At 47.9% G+C, this 20953-nt stretch overlaps 1 protein-coding gene across 1 annotated transcript in view; it reads left to right on the top strand.

Moving 5' to 3' along the window:
• Positions 1-17219, top strand: part of GDPD5 (glycerophosphodiester phosphodiesterase domain containing 5) — a 41930-nt gene extending 24711 nt beyond the window's left edge. Inside the window, exons 8-14 of the mRNA XM_042836291.1 lie at positions 532-682; positions 1902-2120; positions 3475-3632; positions 5811-5958; positions 8562-8644; positions 15163-15275; positions 16660-17219. Coding sequence (XP_042692225.1) covers positions 532-682; positions 1902-2120; positions 3475-3632; positions 5811-5958; positions 8562-8644; positions 15163-15275; positions 16660-16775 — 988 coding nt within the window. The 3' untranslated portion in view covers positions 16776-17219. The remainder of the gene's footprint in view (positions 1-531; positions 683-1901; positions 2121-3474; positions 3633-5810; positions 5959-8561; positions 8645-15162; positions 15276-16659) is intronic.
• Positions 17220-20953: the final 3734 nt, after the last annotated feature.

Below are 20953 nucleotides of genomic sequence, written 5' to 3'. Positions count from 1 at the left end.
TGTGTGGATGCATATGTGTGAGGATGCAAAGAGTGGAAAAACACTGACAGTTTTTGGAGCTACAGACATTGCAGGCATCTTTGGTTGGTGCTGAGCATTCATGGTGGCTGGTCTTGTCTGAGCTGAAAAGCTGTGGATGCCCATCCCTGGAGGTGCTCAAGGCCAGGTTGGATGGGGCCCTGGGCAACCTGATCTCTTGCATTATTCAATGGGTGGCAGTCCTGTCTGCAGAAGGAGGTTGGTCCCTTCCAACCCCAGCCATTCTGGGATTCTGAGATATATGAGTTTGGCACTCAAAAAATCCATGATTTGGAGAAGGGTGGGATGGACTAATGCATCTAAAACATTTTTCCTCTGGGTACGTCTCATTTCAACTGGTATTGAGGCTGTTGGGGAGTTGGTCAAGATCTTGACAATGATTTCAATGTGGTCCTTAAAGCCATGGGAGAAGCTGGAGTGGAGATGCCATTTCTCTAGCAAAGTGTTCCATGGTTTTTGTCTCAACCTGTAATGGAGTCTGTGCGTTTGCAGCTATGATGGAGTGCCATTTCTGATGCATGACAAGACACTCAGGAGAACAACGAATGTGGAGGAAGTGTTTCCAGGGCGGGCCTACGAACACTCTTCCATGTTCAACTGGACTGACCTGGAAATGCTCAATGCTGGAGAGTGGTTCCTACGGGTGCGTACCTATAGGATGTCCTGCAGCCATGGCTGTGGGATGAAAGCTCTGCCTAAACCCTCTGTGAGGTAGCTTCTCAGTAGGGTGGTCTGAACTGCATCTAGACCAAGCCTCTATGAACTGTATGTAGTTCAGTCCACTGCTAATCATGTAGTTTGACATCCCACCCAAGGCATTTGCAGCTGTCTTTAGGTAGCGTTGCACAAAGGTTGGAGCAGTGGCCTAGCCCCCAGGAGCACTCTATGGGAATTTGATTGCTTGGTCCTTTCTCTGCCTTGCAACCTGGGGTAGGGGAGAGAGATTGTTTTTCTCTGCTCCTCCTTCCGCCACTTGGAAGGAGGGACCTTAATGCCTGGTTGATACTACTCAGGACTCCCAACATCCCCCTGGAAAGGGAAATATGACTATAAAGGAAACAGAAAAGAGACTGTTGTGTTTTACTTTTTCCTTAATTTATACTTGGAGGTAATTGTTTCTAAAATGGAAAAAAAAAACATCCACAGAGATGTTCAGCTTTCAAAGTCTAAGGGAGAAGAAATTGCCTTGGGGTGGGCTGGTCCATCTTTTGGTGCTCAGCCAGCTTACAGGTGGGCTTTCTTTCTGTAGCCTGCAGCCATAACCTTCCTGGAGAGTATTAATTGTGGTCTGGAAGGAGGGCTGCATCAGTATGGCACATTCCAGCAAGCCTGATCATGGCTTACTGCAATGATGCTCAGGTACTGGTTTCATGTGTCTGTTTGAAGGTCCTTCAGTGCTTGCCTGGTAGTAACCTGAGCTGTAGTAGCATCACCACTGTTCTGATCTGTGGTGAGGAAGTCTGAATAAGAGCTGCATGTGCTGTGGCACAGAGACTTGCTGGGCCTACAGATGTGGTTGTTGGAATGGGAATGCTGTGAAAATGCCTCTTGCTAGGTGAGAAGGACAAAGACAGCAGCTGGAAGGCTGGTTTTGGAGATGTCCTTTGAGACACAGTCATTTCTAAAAGTCCTTTTGTCAGGAGAGTCCATCTGCTCCAGCATCCCATAGCTCCTCTCATATTGCCCTTAGTTCCCTTGGGGAAACCGAGGCATGGAAAAACACTTCAACAAAGTCCTAGAATGGCATTGAGTGTAGTTGTCAGCATCCCCCACTGTTGCTATGGTGGGATGGAAAAGGAGCTCCACCTGCACCCAGGGAGCCTGTGCTTCATGGTGGTAATGCTGGCATCTTTTACTTTCAGAACGACCCTTTCTGGACAGCTGGATCCCTCTCAAGGTCTGACTACTTGGAAGCTGCAAACCAGTCTGTCTGCAAGCTAGCAGATATGCTGGAGGTGATCAAGGATAATACATCACTCATCCTGAACTTCCAGGACCTGCCACCAGATCATCCCTATTACACGTCTTACATCAACATCACCCTGAAGACCATCCTGGCGTCGGGAATTCAGCAACGATCTGTGAGTTTGGTGGTATTTCCAGAATTGAACATCCTTATGGGTTCCCCGAGTTCTTGAGTGCCTCGTTTGACCCATTTGGATGCTTGATTTGGGGTGTTACTTGGAAGCTGTGCTGGGGAGGAAAATGCTTGCAGGCTGGACCCAAGGTCTTTGCATAGCTGCATGTCTGGTGGATGGGAGATAGCAGTCATAAACTGGACCAGCAAAAGGAGGCCTCTTCCAGACTTTCTTTCCTATAATTGCCAAGCTGCAATGGCACAGAGCTAGAAGTCAGTGTCCAGCCAGCCTCATTAGTTTGTCCTCTAATAGAATCACAGAATGACAGCATGGCCTGGGTTGCAAAGGAGCACAGTGCTCATCCAGCTCCAAGCCCTGCTGTGTGCAGGTCGCCAAGCAGCAGCCCAGGCTGCCCAGAGCCACATCCAGCCTGGCCTTGAATGCCTGCAGGGATGGGGCATCCACAGCCTCCTTGGGCAATCTGTGCCAGTGCCTCACCACCCTCTGGCTCAAAAACTTCCTCCTCAAATCCAACCTAAACCTCCCCTGTCTCACTTTCAAACCATTCCCCCTTGTCCCATCACTATCCACTTCCACAGGGGGATGAAGGGCACTGGAAAAACTGTGAGCAAAGAGATATGGGGGTGGTGAAGCTGTATTTTTCACCCAAGTTTGAGGCCAAACGTTTGGTCATTAATGAGTGTTGATGAGGTCTTAAACATGTGGGTTAAAGCAATGTAAAGCCCAGTGGTACTGCCATAATCATCCCACCCTCTGTATGGCACAACTGATAGAACTGCTTAGCCTGGCTCCTGCATCCACTTTATGCCTGGCCCCCGAGCCTGTCAACAGTAATTGATCTGACACATTTTCAAAGCCTGGTGTGAACTCTGGGAAATCCTTGCCTTGGGTGAGAAGAGATGTAGCCCTAATGAAAGAGAGTTGAATAAAACAGATCTCAGCCATGGGATGTTGAGAGGCTTCTCCTGCACCATCTTGTGCTGTCAGCATTAGTCCCTGTGCCCTGAATTGGGCAGGGAAGACAAACTGTTAGATGTGGGGTACACTAGACCTCACCTCATGAGCCCTTGGCTTGATCTGTTTCTACCTCAACCCGTTTCACCTCTAAATTTTCAAGCATTATGTATTTCTCTGTGTTCCCCAACCATCCTGAAGTGCATTTGGATATAAATCCAGGAGGCTGTGTGCCTCTCCTAGACTATTTGTATGACAAATAAGGCAAAATCTATTGTGCATATTTGCTTCTGGCTTAATGTAAACTGATTATCTGCAACCCTTGGCTGGTGTTACCTGCTTTGTGAACCCTCTTTGCCTTGACCTCCTTCTGCCTCTGCAGGTGATGTGGCTGCCGGACACGGAGCGGCAGCTGGTCAGGCAGATTGCTCCAGCTTTCCAGCAGACTTCTGGCCTCAAGTTGGATGCAGAGCGCTTGAGAGAGAAGGGCATCGTGAAACTCAACCTGCGTTACACCAAGGTCACGAATGAGGATGTCAGGTAGAGTCCTCCCTTTGGATGTGGTGTTGGCAGCACGTTGCTCTACAGCCACGTGTGCATCCCTGTCCCAGCAGCATCTTTCTTGACCTGTCTGTATACAAGCACTGTTTCAGATGGACTTGCTGTTAAAAAACCTGAGCTGTGCCAGCTCGTCCCTCCCATTACCCAGAATCCAGGCTGTTCCCAGGATTGCTCATTTGCCTCATAGAATCGTTAAGATTGGAAAAGACCTCTAAGATCATGAAGTCCAACCGTCAGCCCATCACCACGTTGCCCCCAACCATGTCCCTCAGTGCCACATCTGTGTCTCATACATGATGATCCTTTCTGAAATACAGATCTTTGAATATTTCTTATTCCATTGTTATCTCTGGAAAAAGGTGATCTCTGGAAAAAGAGATCACTGTCAGCAGCTGCCCTGTTATCTGTTAATCTGCTCCAGACCTTCTGTGGCAGATTCTTGATTAGTCTGGTGTCTAATCTAGTTCTCAGAACTTTTTTGGCAGACAATTCACATGTTCTGTTGCTGTCACCTGTTTAGAGTGGTTAGGCCTTGTCTTTAATGAGACTGTCACAGCATGTGCAGCCTTCTGGCAGTGTGTATCTGAACTGCACACAGTGCTAGCTCATGGCTTTGCCCTTTTCTCAGAAAGCGTGGGTTGTCTCTCATAGAGACCTTTTCCCTTTTTTGGAGTTCACATTTATTCCTTGCATAAGTATTTGAGAAATGAAACTTTTTCAGATGGAAAAAAAAACCAAATGTATTTAAATGATTTGTCTTACTATACATTTGGGGCTGGAAAGAGAGAAGAACTGTTTGCTTTGTCTCCTGGAGAGGACCATATGCCTGCTTTGGAAACTGGAAGATGTATCCCTGCAACTGTCCCTAAAACAAGGGCATGGGAACTGTAGGAACTCATGTTGCAAACTCGATCAGTTTTTAGTTAAGCAGACTGCCTGTGAAACATGATGAGCATCTGAGGTAGATGTTAATTTTACATCAGCATGATGAGGTGCTGTATCTGTCCTTTATGATGATGTGTCTGAAGCAGGCTGAGTCCTGGGGCAGGTAGTGCCTGGGAGGAAAAGAAAGCTTGTGCATTCCAACCACTTGACTGCAGTGCCATTGGCTTGCCTATGAGGTGACTGTGCCCTTTTAAAAACCTACTTCATGTGATTCATAGCTAATATGTCTGTGTTTCAGCAGTGCAGATGATGAGAACTCTCTGAGATGGAGATTTCAAGTTGAATATTAAGAATAATTTCTTCTCCAAAGAGCAGTTGGGCACAGGCATGGGCTGCCCGAGGTGGTGGTGGAGTCACCATCCCTGAAGGTGCTCAGATCTGTGGGGATGTGGCACTGAGGGACTTGTTCAGAGGGCACGGTGGGATGCTTTGGAGTGGGATGTTGGGTTCTTGGAGGCTCTCCATCTGTAATGACTTAACATGAGCCAGCAGTGCGCTCTGGCAGCTCGAAAGGCAAATGGGATCCTGGGCTCCATCAGGAGAAGGGTGGTCAGCAGGGACAGGGAGGTGATTGTCCCTCTCTACTCGGCTCTTGTGAGGCCCCATCTGGAGTCCTGTGTCCAGGTGTGGAGCCCTCAGTACAAGAAAGACATTGAGATTTTGGAAAGGGTGCAGAGGAGGGCGACTGAGATGATCAGGGGGCTGGAGCACCTCCCCTATGAGGACAGGCTGAGGGAGTTGGGCTTGTTCAGCCTGGAGAAGAGAAGCTGCATGGTGACCTCAGTGCAGCCTATCAATACCTGAAGGGAACCTACACCCACGAGGGGAGTAAACTCTTCAAAAGGGCTGACAACAGCAGGACTAGGGGAAATGGATCGAAGTTGAGGGAGGGAAGATTGAGGTTGGATGTTAGGGGGAAGTTCTTTACAAGGAGAGTGGTTGGGCCCTGGAACGGGCTGCCCAGGGAGGTTGTGGATGCCCCGTCCTTGGACGTGTTCAAGGCCAGGTTGGACGGGGTCCTGGGCAACCTGATCTGAATGTGTGTGTTTGGTGGCCCTGCTAGGCAGGGGGGTTGGAACTACATGATCCTTGAGGTCCCTTCCAACCCGGGTGATTCTGTGATTCTGTGATTCTGTAATGATTCTACGATTCAATGAGATGAGGCACTGATGACTGCAGGACTCACCCCTCACTCTTTCTTCCTTCTGGCAGAGACTACATGGCAGCAAACCTGAGCGTGAATCTGTACACTGTGAATGAGCCCTGGCTGTACTCCATCCTGTGGTGCACTGGTGTCCCGTCGGTCACCTCCGACAGCTCCCACGTCCTTCGCAAGGTGCCTTTTCCCATCTGGTTGATGGTAAGCACAGAGCACAGCAAAGTGCCGTGGACCCTGGAAGTAGGGAACACCATGGGGAAGGTTTAGAGGTTGTTCACTGCATTCGTATTACCAGGGGCTTATTCCAAGGATGTTCAGGTTCAGTGTGGCATTGGCCTTGAGTGTTTTCACCCTCTGTATGTCTAAGATGGCGAAGGATCAATGCACAAAACCTTCTTTCAGGTCTTTCCTAATGCAGTATTTGGGGACCTCATTTAACCCAACCAACTTTTTTGTATTCCTTCAGTGTAAAAACATCTTTCCAGACTTGCTGAGCATCTACTAGAGTTGCAGTTTTGTCTGGTTTTAATACCAAATGAGGACAGATTTTACCTCTGGCTACTCCATTTCCATACTAGGAACAGAGTCCTTACCCATCACACAGGCAACAAACCCTCTGAAAGCTCTGCTAGCACTTTGGGTCTCTGAACCAAACAAAACATTCACATTGGAGAGGAGGGAAAATAGTTGCATCATGGTATTCCCCAAACAAGCTCAGCTGCAGAGGTGTACATGGATGTCATGGGGCTATTTTTTGGTAACAGATTTTTATGGGGGTAGGACAGGAGGCAGCTGTTTTGCCACTGCTCTGGGAGATCCCATTGGGAAAGGGGAAATAAGATGAGCACAAGGGGAATTCAGCAGGTGTTATCTGCATCTTCAGCTGGAGGTAGGACCTCATCTGTGCATCTGTGAATGTCATTAGTCATAGCTTAACCTACTGCTTGTATCTGACAACACAGATTTGAACTGGTGTGAGCTGAAGATGGAAAACTGAAAATGGTCAGCAGACTGATCTGTTGGCATCAGAAATTGTCACTGTCTGAATTCTGCTGCTGCAAACATCTCCCTTCCTCTACAGTTGGCAGGAGTTTTGGGTACATCACTGGCAGCTCTTTACTCCAAAATCCTCACTGACAGCTATGAAAAGCAGCTGATGCTTGGAGCCCTCCTCCTAGGGCTCTCCCGTCTGTTGGAATTCCAACACAGCATCCCATAGAGGAGGGCTTTGGAAGTGGAAAGCTTCAGTTGGGGTTCTAACCCCAACTTGATGTCCTTAACCTGAGTGCCCAGTGTGGTGCACCCATCCTGCCTGCGTTTTTGAGATTCTTCCTGAAAGGTTTGGGCTGCCCTCTGGATTCCAGTTTTTTGTGCTCATAAAATCTTTGCTAACTCTGAGCTTTCTGGGGATTTTATGGGCATTACAGATTTCTTTTTTTTCAATCATCAATATAAAGTGCTAGAGTTTGCCCAGAAGGTTCTGTTCATGTCTGCCTATTCCTTGGGATACATCATGGGAAATACAACTTTTGTCCCCACAGGAGAACCTGATACTTTGGGTGTTGTTGTGGAATACTAATTTGGATAAGTGAAAAACTTAGCTGTGCAGATTTTCTTTTGTCCTAGAAGCCTCCTGAGTTTTCATTCAAAACATCTGTGATAGTGTTCTCCAATCAGGAAAAAGGCATTTTTGTGTCTTAATAAATGCAGGAAATTAGACAGGTGTTATTGCAGCATCAACACAACGTCAAAGGTCTCTTTTCCATTATAAAGTTTGAAAATAAAGGATGAAATGTCTATCAGAAGTGTTAGCTAATTAAAGCACTGCCATGCTCTTCCTGCTGGATAAATTGAGACACACAAAGAGGCAGTGACCAGAAAAACTAATTATTCTATTCTGGGAGACAGAGGTAGCAGTGTTGGTGGTTCCCAACTGGTTTTACCTTTGTCACCCTACTGCTGCATGAACTCCCCTTTCTGCATTGTGTTCTATTTCTCCAATTAAATATTATTTGTCTGCATTAATGGCATTGGCCATTGGGATGTTTGTGCCTGGGCTGGTAATAAATCAGAAACCTTTTCCTTAATTGGGACCGTGTCCTTCAGGATTGGGCTGGCCAAGCAGAAGTTTGTTGGCTGTTGCTGGTGGCTGTCATGGGTGGGTGTCTTCTGAGCATCATCAGGAGTTGATTATTAATAGTTATTACTTAGACCAGCAAATGTAGCAAGAGTTGCCTGTGCCTTAAAAGACAGAAATCGACAGAAATATTGTTTGTTTTCCCACAGGCTTGGATTTCCAAAGAGCCTCTCACCTCACCTTGAGGTTCAGCTGAGATAGGGAACTTCCAGCCCACAAAGCTCTGAGAAAACATCAGCACGTGCAAAATGCTTAAAGCTTAAAGCTCTTCCTGTTTGCTTCCTGATAATGCCACCTCAAGTGACAGGCTGACATTAGAAATGTCGTAAACATGATTTATCTGTGACCCTTGCAGCTCTGTGCTTTTCTTTACTCAGAGAGTGGTGAGGTGCTGGAACAGCTGCCCAGAGAGGCTGTGATGCCCCGTCCATCCCTGGAGGTGTTCAAGGCCAGGTTGGATGGGGCCCTGGGCAGCCTGGGCTGCTATGAAACGTGGAGGTTGGTGGCCCTGCCTGCAGCACAGGAGTTGGAGCTTCGTGGTCCTTGAGGTCTCTTCCAACCCAAGCTGTTCTGTGATTCTTTCTGCCCTGGTGGTGACTTCAGCAATGTCTGGTCTCCCTGTGCATATACACAGCTTTAAGATCTGCTCCTGTTCTTTGTCTTCCAGCCTCCAGACGAGTACCGCCTAATCTGGATCACATCCGATCTCATTTCATTTATCATAATTGTAGGAGTTTTTATATTCCAGAAGTAAGTAGCATTGTTGTGGCTCAGCTCTCGTGTATTCGTGCTGTGTGTTTTCATTGAGAGTGTGGGGTGGAGGCAGGAGAGAGGACTGTGGTGCTCCTCAAGCATGTGGATTGCCATAGCAGGAAAACTGATTAAAAATTCCTCCAAAGACTGCAAACAGTAATTAATTCCACTTCTGAGATGACATTTGAATTCGATGAAGTCAGTGCTTTTAAGAGGAATAAGAGATCTCACAGCAGGAATGGCAGACTCCTTGCTCTTCTCATAAATGTGCGTGGGAGAGAAACCTTAAGTGTTTTTGGGGAAATGGACATCAAGAAGTTTAAATGCTATAGAAAAGGTGAGGAAATGGTTTGAGTTTCCACAGTTATAGTTTTTACAGCAGGGTTGTCTTTTAGCTTTTCTAAAATCAGTTGGTTTCCATTAGGATGAAGAGAGTTACGTAAGCGATGCAAAACCGTTGCAGCTTAGCAAATCCAATCAGTTGCCCAACTGGATGCTTGGAGAAAAAAATCCCCTTTTCAGCAAGGAAAACGTGGAGGCAGAAGCCTCTAGGACCCTGAACACAGACATGGAGCAGAAAGGCTGGGAGCAGGACAGGCTTAAGACACCGATGAATCAGTAGGAGATAAATCTACTTGCTAATGGTAGAGTTGGCCAAACCACCCTCTTGATTATAAGGGAGGAAATGCGTCCTCCTGGTGATGTGCCTGCTCTCCTAAGAGGCACTTTAGCTGTCAGTGATGACACTGAAATAACCCTCTCTGGGAAAGCACGAGCTCAGGAGGAGGAATGCTCTTCCCCCAGTGAGAAGCAGCAGCCTTCCCCTGGGAAAATGTCATTTTGAAATTGCACCTCGCTCTTCGCCCGGCTTTGTAATCTCACCTGCTTTAGCATGCACAAAGCACTGTGCTAGAGACAGCAAGAAGCTTGTGCTTTCCTTCTTTCTTGATCTCCAAAATGCCTTTGTGTTAGGAGTAGCAATTTCATTTCCTTCAGCTTTATGAGCCAGTAATCTTGCTGTCATGCTGCCCCGGATCATCTGCTTGCAGCAATTCCTTTCCCTCCCCAGGGCAGATAATTACCTGGGCATTTTCACCACGCTACAGCAGCCTACTGCTCCTGCCAACACCTGCTATGGATTTGACTTCAGGCCATATGTTGGGTCTGTTGATTATGTCCTTCTAAATTTACAACTCGCACAGTCCCAGGCTGGTAGACCAGTGCCCAGTAGGTCATCCATTCCAGCACAGCATAATAGGATGAGAAGCAGATTCAAACCCCTCTCAGATTCGATTTACCAACACTTAACAAAACCAATGACCTAAATGAGATTAACCAATCTGTTTATAATTTTGCTCAGACGTCTTGCAGCCAATTAAACCTTTCCTCCAGGTGGACGTTGTGGCTGTGTTGTCTGGAAGCTTCCTACAATCCCTCAGTTTCATCAGTGGATTTAATAAGAGATTTCCCTGCCCTTCAGACTTTTATTTCTCAGTCAGGGTCAAAAATGCACTGAGGAGGCTGAAGGAAGGGACTGAGCTCCTTAATGCTCTTCTGTCAAGAGCAGAATTTAAAGGTCATGGCAATGAAATACTGCATAGAATCATTAAGGTTGTAAAAGACCTCTAAAATCATCCAGTCCAACCACTGACCCATCACCATCTGAAGAGTTTTGCATCATTTCCCAAAGCTGGTTTGGCAGGCTTTCTCTATCATGCCCACAGGGCACATCCAAAAGAGTTAAACTAAGCCATACCGTAGGCTATAGGTCTGCTACATGGGCATTCTGATATATGGACTGCTCCTCTCCCCAGAATGTTTTTCCAGCTTGGAGGTGGTTTGGTGGTGTAGGGAGAGAAGAATCAGGGTGAGGAGTGGAAGGATTTTGGGATTTCTCTCCCCTGGGACAGCTCAACCCCAAGTCAGTGGAAGGAAGGAGAATAACTCTAGCGTCAGAAGCTGGATTTTCTACATCGAAAGGCTTGCCCTCCCGAGAGCTCCTGCTCTGTGCATCCCACTTAGGAGATGCCCATTTCCCTGCTCTTCACGGCTGCTTCACCACGCAGAAGAATGGGTATCAGCTCTGAGTCTGTGCCAAAACCAAGTCTCAGCAGAGCTGCCTATCGACTCCCTGCTGACGCGACTCAGCTCCACGAAGTGGGGCTTGACGTTTGGCCTTCAATACGTCGTGTGTTTTTGTTCTAGGGGTTTTTTTTTATGTGTGTGTGTATGTGTGTGTACTTTTTCCTGAAGTCCTTTTTGGGGTAAAACAGAGCTGCTTCCTCCACGCAAGGACCTGAGGGTGGGTGGGACCAGAGGCACGGCTTCGATGTGCTTGTCTCTCTCCTCCGCATGGCTTGTCTCTCCTCCATAGGGCAGGGATTGCTCCTGCTCTTCTACTTCAGCTCTGGGAACAGGATCGTGCCAGGCCTTCCAGGAGGGAAATACCAACTGTGATGACTTCTAACCAATCTTTTTTGCCTCTTTGCCTTGTTTATTTTCTTACTGCTCTGACTGTTGTGCATGTTCCTCCTCTTTCTCTCTCTGCTGCATTCTGGCATCTCACAGCTATCACATGATCAGGTAATTCTGGTGCTTTCCTCCTCTTTCTCTTTTTCATTCAGCCTTCCTTTCTCTCTTTCTTTCTCCCTCTCTGCTACGGCTTCACTGCAGACAGACAGTGCAGGATGCAGCTTTTCCATGATGCTTTCAAACATCTGGCTTCACAGGGGGACCATAAGAGTCAGAACATTGCATGGTCCATAGCCACGAGCACCACGGGAGCCTGATGCTGGAGCTGGTGGATGCTTTGAAGGCAATCTGACCTTTCGTTACAAAGATCAAAGTTGTGCCCTTTAACACAGCCCTGTTCTGAGGTCCTGCAGTGTGCTGAAATTGGGCACTTCCCCATGGAGATGATGCTTTCTCCGTGGAAATGATTTCACTACAAAATATCCTCTTCCTGCGTTTACCAGAGGTTTTTTGGGACCAACCTCTTCTAAGCTGGCTAATGCTAAATAAGATGAAAATGTAACCTGTTCAATTATATCAAGTATCAGTTCTCCAGCCTGGGTGTTAATTAATAGGTCTAACAGCTGAACAGGTTTGGCTCAATGACTGCTGCACTCATTGGAGCTTTGGAGGCTTTTCCCAGTTACTTTTTCCCAGAAACTGGAAATACAGTCTGAAAATAAAAACAGCAGTGAACCCAGGAATGGAATGAGCCTGGGATTTTGGATTCAAAGTGCCATAAATTGCCAACCCAAATTTCTCCTTGCGTTGACTGTTTTCTCAGTGGTAGTTCTCATCCCCTTGGAGGGAAGCACTGTCACCTTTCTGCAGTAAAGCCTTTACCATGTCCTTACTCAGACCAAACTCTCCATGTTACCTTCTCCATTCCTTCTGCTTGGCACCATGGGGTTGCATTTTTGAGGACTGGCTCCTCCCTATGCGTGCTCAGCCCCCCCTGTTCCCCTACCCACCACCTTTGGGGTTGGGGTTGGCCATCTGGAAGCATCGCCTGCTCCACCAGGTACTTGGAATTGCAGTGTTCCATCCTTGCATCACCTCACCAAAATGGGGACAAGGAGGCTGAGTGTTCTCCTCCTTTCAACTCTCCATTGCTCTCTGGCATTTTTCATGTGGGTGGGGAGAAGAGAGAGGCATGGAGGAGTTGGTCAGGCTTTAGACAACAGGTGTTCAAGGCCAGGTTGGATGGAGCCCTGGGCAACCTGGTCTTGTATCAGATCTGGAGGTTGGCGGCCCTGCCTGTGGCAGGGGGGTTGGAACTTGACGATCCTTGAGGTCCCTTCCAACCCAAGTCTTTGTATGATCCTATGAATAGCAGGATGGGGACTGTGTGGTTGTGTCTGGCTTGGCTCTTTGCTCACTACCATTTTATGACCTTGGTACCAACCAACTCTATTTTTTCCCCAGTCTGTCCTCTCCCATCTCCTTTCCCTTCCATTTCTCCTCAGCCCAAGCACCCTAGTCCTGGCCCTAACATGGTGTGTGCTGTCTCTGTGTTGTTGTCCCAGTATTTTTTAGTCTGTTCCTATCCCATGTCCGTCTGGTCTGCTTTGATGCCTCCCAGAACACGAACAACCTGCTGTCTGTCTGACACAACGAGCCCTGCTCTGGGCTGCCCTTTTTGCACATGTGACCGGTCACAACAGAGTCCAAGGGGGTAGGAGAGGTGTTATTTCCTATTAAATAAGCTTCCTGGTGACCCTAAGTCTATTGAGCTCAGCAGAAAATGTTTCATGCAGCGTAGATTGGTGTCGCATCATGGTTAAATAGACTGATGGCACCTCTGCTAAGAGGGTATTTCAAAATGGGGGTGGTACTGGGAGCTTGGTTTGCTTTGCATGGAGCTGCAAACAGCTGTAGAAGCTAACTGAGTAATTGCATGACCCTTGCAGATTTGGGCTGGTTTTGATGTTCCTCCTTGGGTGCATTCCATTCGAAAATGCATCCCAGCTATGAGCCCTGCTCTGCTCCTTTTACCTGGAGCTGAAATTCCCTCCTGAATGCTCAGCAAGTCCTGACTGAACCTACTAACACTCCATACTAGCCCAGAAAAGGGCCACAAAATGTTAGGGGAGAGAACTCAGAGGGCACCTGGAGTCAGTGTGCTTCAGCTCGGGTGCGTGCACAAATTTCACCCAGAGAAGTGGTGCAAAAGCTGTCAGAGTGCTTGAGCTGGGGCATCCTGTCCAGAGCTCTGTGCCCTCAAGGGGCCCAAGCCCTCTGTGGGATGACTCAAGCAAGAGATCACCCTGCATCTAGGCCATGCAATCCAACCTAATGCTCCATGTCCTAATGCTGTTGGCACAGGGAAGACCCAGCATGGTGACAAAACGTTTTTTGGTCCTGATTAAGGAATTTCTTATCCTGTGAGACCCTGTGCACGTATTGATCTTAGCTGGATCTGCCGGTGTGGGACAGTAAGGGAACAATGGCCATCTTCCAAGTTTAAGCAGCTCGGATTAGATGATGATGATAAAAGAAAAATCATTTTGGGGGCTTGTTTTTTTTTTTAAACTTTAATATCTTCTCCACCTCCTTGTGCTCCTTCTGGGTTGCTTTTGTCCACGGGTCCATGAGCTGTGCACTGTGACCATCCCACACCGTCCCACCCCATCTGCCCTCTGTAGCAGAGCCCTGTCTTCATCCATGCTCCAACAGTGTGGTGTCACCCCTTGGGATTTGGGAAAAATAAAGTGGAAACCATGGAAATCAGCACCAGACAGATTTTATTTCACTTTATTTTGAATGGAACAACACCAGGACCTCATCTATGATTGTTTCAGGCCCGTGCTGTAGGGCCAGACTGGTGTGGAGCTTCTCAAATCTGCTCCTGGGATGGGGAGGGAGATGGAAATGTAAGAGAAGGCAGATGTCACTCACCCCCACCCAAAAGAAAAAAGGAAAAACAAACAAACAAAAACCATAAAGGGCAGGAATATCACGTTTTTATTCGATGGGTAGCCACTAGATGGTGCCAGAAGATCAGAAAATCCATAGGCTGCCCTAAATCTCTGCTATTTTTCCAGCAAAGAGCTTTGTTATGTGCCTGGCTCCGGCAGGGAGAATGGGAATCACTGAAAGCCTTCCTCTGTGTGCAGGAGGTGGAACAAATTGGTGGGTTGGGGGCTGTGAAAACCCACTAAGCCCTGATTTCCCTTTATTTGAAGGAAACATTCCTCCAATTCCTGTATTTTCCTTGAGGATCTGTGTTACGGAAATGCTCACGGGGTGAAAAAGAGCTTTACAAGCAAAGCCCTACTTAGCTTTGCTGCTGTTGTTGCATTTTCTTTATGTGCACTTTTAGAACAAAAAGCCTGGCCAGTGTTAATGTGCAGCCAGGTTCTCATCAGCTTTATGTTGTCATTCACGTGAGGGAAATTTTTGGTGAAGCTAAAGAAAAAAAGCGTGCATTTTAGGCTGGAAGCATTTAAGCAAAGACCTGGCAACTGGGGAGGGAACTGCCCTGAGATAAATTCCATGCAGGGGCATTGTACATAAAGATCTACCTGCATTGGGAGTGCTCGTGCTTTCCTTCCAAGCATCTCATGCTGATGTCTTTGCTGCGTGTCTCAGGTTTGAGACTTGAATTTTTCTTTGAGTTCTCTTCTCCTACAAATGCAAGCAAGAAAAAAGAAGTTCCTTCACTTGGCTCAGTCTTTGTTCCCTTGTAACCACTCTCAGAGTCAAAACAGTTCACCTCCTTAGTGCAGTTGTCCAGCTGATGTGGTGCAGAGGGGTTTGGGGTGCCTGCAGTCCTTGTTGGAATTAGTGGGATTGGGATGCTGAAGGCGGTTTGGAGATAACTCCTTTTTATGTTTGTACCCTCATCTCCAAACATCCTCTTGCCGTCCGGGGTTGTGTTGGTACAAGGGCACGAAAGCATTGAGGGCCTCCGGGATTTGGTCTTCCCAGTGTTGGTGAGCACTTTGAGGATGCTGTCAGGGGTGGGGAGACCCAGCCCCTGATTTCCCCTTCTTCTCTTGTAGGTGGCGCTTAGGAAGCATCAGGACCTACAACCCAGAGCAGATCATGCTCAGCGCTGCCGTCCGCCGGTCCAGTCGGGATGTCAAGATCATGAAGGAGAAGCTGATCTTCTCAGGTATGGATCAGGGCCGCTCAGTCGAAGCTCTGTGCTTCATCCTTCAGTTGTCACTCTGCTGATGGAGGAGGCAGAGTCTCAGGCTCATGAAGGTTGGCAAAGATCCCAACGGTCACCAAGTGCAACCCTGACCCACCTCCACCACCCCCACTGACCATTTCCCTCAGTGCCACACCTTGATGTGGGTCTCGTCTCCCACTGGTGGGATGGGATGGCTGGACTGACCCTGCTGTGAGATGTGGTCACTTTTGGGATGTGGTTCTGGCTCCTCAGTCCCATACAGCTGAGGGTTTTCATGTTGGTACGCAGCATCTTCCTCTTAGTGTGTCTGTCCAAGACCACCTCCAAGAAAGATCTCAGGCATCTGTACAAAGAAGGAAACATTTAGTTTTACAAGGCTAAAATCGATGTGTGAAGCTGGAATGCTCACGTTTGAAGGAATGTGACTGTAGTCTGCCTTTGGGCTCTTTTATTGGCTTTTTTTCCTGGAGATCTCCAGCAGGGATCAGGGTTTATTGTACGAAGACAAGCTGTGCATCAAAGATTTTACTGTGAGGAGAGCAGGCCTGATTCTACCCTCCATTGATGGTCAAAATGAGGAGTAAACCCAGGGAAAACAGAGTAAGAGAGCAGTTGATCAGAGGAAAATTAAGCCTCCCCACTGTTTTCTAGGCATGAAATCTCTTAGAAACAAAGCACCTTCTGAGGTCAGGGGTGCGTGTTAATATTTTGTGCCTCTGAAACAAACGGTTTCACTTAGAGTTGGTGGACATGATTAAAACATCAGTGGGTGTATATTTTCCACAGTGACTACAGGAATCTTCCTGGTTCCAGAGCAGCAAATAGGGTAGAGATGATGTTCAGATATTTCTTTTTCCAAAGGTCAGTAATTCAGCATAGCATCACACGTATGGCAAGGTCCAGTTTTGCCTCTGGTGATTATGGAGCTTACAGGATCTGAAATTTAGAGATGAGCTCCAGCTTGGAGGTAATTCATTGCTGGATCTTAAATCGGGTTAATGCTACTGAAGCCAGAAGGAAATCCCTTTAGGATAAGATGGATCTCAATCTCAAATTGCATCAGGAGAGATTCAGACTGGATGTTAGGAGGTTCTTCACAGTAAGGATGGTCGAGAATTGCAGTGGGCTGCCCAGGGAAGTGGCAGTGCCCCATCCCTCATGGAACTTAAGGGACATGGATGCGGCACTAAGGGATGTGGCTTAGTGATGGGACTTGGAGGTCAGGTTGGTGGTTGGACCGGATCCTCTTGAAGGTCTTTTCCAACCTAGGCGATGCTATGATTTTACTGGCTGCTCATCCACGAGGGTCTCCTGTATCTCGCACCACTGTGACAATGTCCCCCCTCTCCTTCACCCTCCCCAGAGATCAACAGCGGCGTGGAGACCACAGACGAGCTGTCCCTCTGCTCTGAAAATGGCTATGCCAACGAGATGGTCACCCCCACGGATCATCGGGACACCAGGCTGCGGATGAACTGAGGGGCTCCAGCCCAAGCCCACGTCTGGCCGACCCCGTGTTTGCAACGAGAGCTGCGCTCTCCTGCTCTCCATGGGATGGGAAACTTTGATGAACTGCTGGCCGGGCAGAGATCCCTTTCCATTCCACCATCAGTGGCTGCTCCACCTCTCTGGTTCTGAGATTGAGGGGCTTTTTTTTTTTTTTTTTGTAAATATGTAGAAAATCTGAATTCCTTTTTGTCTTTTTTTCTTTTTTTTTCTTCCTTGAGTGTAATTTTTCCAGGGCATGAGTGGAAATACCGTGTTCATTAAACCCTCTACGTTATGGCTGAAGTTATTTGAACCTTGACGTGACAGCCTGAGTCCCCCTGGGGGGAGTTTGGGACAGTTCCCCCCCACCCTGCTCCATTCCTTCCCTTGATGCATCGACTGTGTAGCTGAATTGTTTAAACTGTATGTTGTGAAGTTCTCGTGAAGTGTCATTTTTTTTTTCTGTTTTCCTCCCCACCTTTTCCCTTCCTGGGCAATGAAGTGTTAGCTGTAATTGAACAGGAGCCTGCTTGGAGGAGAGAAGCTTTCCTTGGAGAGGAGATGGCACTGCTCTTCCATGTCGGAGTACAGAGCTGGGGAAGGAGTTGCACTGGCTCAGACACTTGGGCACATTCTCTCTGTCCCATTCCCCATCCCCAAAACTTGGATGTCGACAGAAAAATGGCCTTCTTGAAATGTCTGTAGGCAAATCCTGGGCAGTAGCTGCAGGTTGGCCTCTGCTGGCAGCAATGCTTTGATTTTGCTGTTCTTTTTCTATCTTCTCCGTGAGTTGGGCTCCATTGGGCGCCTGGATGGCTTGCAAAAAGCAATGCCATGGGCACCATCACTGCTCCCATCTGGCTAAAGTGCCTGCTATGCCACGTGGCACTTGCAGTTGCTCCTTACTTCACTGCATCCACGCAGGAAGAGGAGCAGCAGCAGCGTGAGCCCCTCTGTGCCCAGCAGATGCCCCTGAGTGAAGGAGATGTAAATAGTTTGGAAGCTGAAGTAGCCCAGGACAGTAATTTATTCCTGCAAGGAGATGTTTCCTCCTTGCTTTGAAACCAGCATCTTTAAAGCTGCATGTCAGCATCCTCCAGAGGAGCAGCGGTCTTGCAGCAGATGCACACTCCCAGTGCAAAAGGCTTGAAACCAAAATCCTAGAGCAGAGATCTAAAGAAACATGAAATAAAGCTTAGAAACCACACTGATGGTGGTTGTGTTTTATCCCTGCACTGATTCAGCCTAAGAGTGGGGTGCTCAGCTCCCTGCTCTCAGCCTCCAAGGTCTCACTGGGCAGAGCCTGTTTTTGGGTCAGCATTCTGTTTGTGTGGAGCTGGTTCCCAGAGCAGCTGAATCCAGCTGGAAGGCTGACAGTGATGTGAATGGCTCCTGGCTCGGTCCCTGTGGCCTTCTGCTGTTGGGTCACTCCTTCCCTCACCGGATCTTGGTTGGTACAATGTGCAAAGTGGGAAATCCCATTGAGCACGAGCTTCCTTTGAAGCTTGGTGTGTTCCACCTTGGAAATGCCAGGACCATGGGAGCTGTTTCCCATGGTGGGAATGTGACCCGAAGCTCAGGCTTTGGGCTGAGCCTGCTTGCTGAGCCCTGGGAGAAGTCGCCTTGTAGAAAAGAAAGGAGGTTTGGGGGATGCTGATGTGCCTCCTAAGGCAAACCTGGAAAAGCCAGAAGGAAGCCACAGCAATCAGCCTCGGGCAGATCGTCCTTGTCGTGGCAGCACTGAAGTTTTGAATCTTGAATGTACTGAAGTAGCATATTGAAACCTCAGAATCTTGGGTTCGGTGCATAAGAATGAGAGTGCAGAAGTGGTCGTTGCAGTCATGCAAAGAGAAAGAAGGCATGCCAAAGTGACATAAGGAACATACCTCTGTTAAGAATGCAAGTAAACAAATCTGAACTGTGATGCTTTATAAGCACCTTCTAAGCAGCACAAATTAAGGCTTTAATTTGTCTGCATCTACCTTGGATTTTCATGAATGTAGGTGGAATGAGTCCCTACTCCACGCTCCCTCTTATCCTCCTCAAAAGCTGATCTTCTATATGGAACTCTCTTGAGTCTGTGACACATGGTGGCTGGTTATTTATTTTTTTTCCTGCAGAATCACAAGGTTTTGGTGGATTTGAAGGCTTTTGAGATAAAAGTTGCTTATCCCCTTACTGAGGTGCTGCACTGAAGCATTCCTGGCGGGTTGTCATTGCCAGTGAGAGCTGTTGTTGAATCTTGGCATCTGTTGATAATCACCTGCATGTTCTGTTCTTATCCTTGGAGATGACATTATTGAAAGGTGAAGTGCTTAAAAGCTTGGAAGTGTTAAAAGTGATCCAACCAAGAGTCACTGTCTTCACAATTCATTTTTTTTTATGATGAGACCCAAACTCTATGCGTAACGCACCGACTGTTACCGTTATCGTCCTGAAGATTTGCTACTTTTTTTTTTTTTTAAAGGAATATACTTTTTTGATGAAAATAGAGCTAGACCGAAATGAATTCTGAGATGCTCTGTGAAATAAACTGTCAGTATTCCCCTGCCCGTCTGTGATCTTGTTGTGTGTTTCTTGCGTTTTGATCTTCGTGTTTCTGCATTTCGTGCTTTGTGGGAGAACCTCAAGGTCTGACTTCAGGTTGGAAATTAGGAACAATTTCTTCTCCAAAAGAGCGGTAGTGTTCTGCACAGCTGCTGAGGGAGGTGGGAGAGTCATAGAATCATAGAATCACCAAGGTTGGAAAAGACCTAAAAGATCACCCAGTCCAACCGTTCACCTATTCCCAACAGCTCCCACTAAACCACGTCCCTCAACACAGCATCCAGCCTTTCCTTGAACACCCCCAGGGTCGGTGACTCCACCACCTCTCTGGGCATCCATTGCAGTGCCTGACCAACCTTTCTGAAAAGTAATACTTCCTCATGTCCAGCCTGAATCTCCCCTGCTGTAGCTTGAAACCATTCCCTCTGCTCCTATCACTGATGACACGAGAGCAGAGGCCGACCCCCAGCTCACTACAGCCTCCCTTCAGGAAGTTATAGAGAGCAGTGAGGTCTCCCCTGAGCCTCCTCTTCTCCAGGCTGAACATTCCCAGCTCCTTCAGCCTCTCCTCATCAGCCCTGTGTTCCAGACCCCTCACCAGCTTTGTTGCCCTCCTTTGAACACGTTCCAGGGCCTCAATATCTTTCTTGCAGTGAGGGGCCCAAAACTGGACACAGTACTCGAGGTGCGGCCTCACCAGTGCTGAATACAGGGGAACAATCACCTCTCTGCTCCTGCTGGCAGCACTGTTTCTGATGCAAGCCAGGATACCATCGGCCTTCTTGGCCACCTGGGCACACTGTCGGCTCATGTTCAGCCGAGCATCCATCAATACCCCCAGGTCCATTTCCTCTATGCAGTCCTCCAGCCACACCGCCCCAAGCCTGCAGCGTCGCCTGGGGTTCTTGTGGCCAAAGTGCAGGACCTGGCATTTGGCCTTGTTGAAACTCATCCCATTGGCTTCAGCCCAGCTCTCCAGATCTCTCCAGATCCAGCTCCAGTCCAGATCCCTCTGTAGGGCCTCGTTACCCCCAGGCAGATCCACACTTCCAGCCAATTTGGTGTCATCTGCGAATTTACTGAGGGTGCACTCGATGCCCACAGGTGACCCTGACCCTGTCACCCTCAGGTGACTGACCCTGGAGGTGTTCCAGAACCATGGAAATGGGGCACTGAAGGATGGTCAGTGGGATGGGTAGGGTTGGGCTTGGGGACCTTGCAGGTCTTTTCCAACATTAATGATTCTATGACCAGAAGAATGTTTGGAGATCCTCCTCTCTGAGGTCAGTGCTGCACCCTCTCTCCCATCCCCATTTTATCCAACAGCAGTTGACAAGCAGTCAGGTGGAGAGGGTGCGACTCTGCAGACCCAAGTCTGGAGTTATAACTGCCAAATAAATATTAGGTGCTTGTGGCCACGTGGGGACAATGATGCACCAGTATCACTGATCTGGCAGCAGTTTTAAGCCAAACAAATAGGAAGCAATTAATTTCTAATACACACTGTGCACGTCATTGCCCCAGGGTGCTGTGAAGGCTGAAAAACATAAGCATGTTTGAAGAGGAATAATTGGCTCTTATGTCCATTAGCACTTATTAAACACAACAGTCTGGATGTAAGA

This window comes from Centrocercus urophasianus, unplaced genomic scaffold (assembly GCF_019232065.1).
Source record: "Centrocercus urophasianus isolate 14NV4802_14NV808 unplaced genomic scaffold, USGS_Curo_1.0 seq_587, whole genome shotgun sequence".
NCBI classification, from domain to species: domain Eukaryota; kingdom Metazoa; phylum Chordata; class Aves; order Galliformes; family Phasianidae; genus Centrocercus; species Centrocercus urophasianus.
This window is presented reverse-complemented; position numbering and strand designations above follow the sequence as displayed.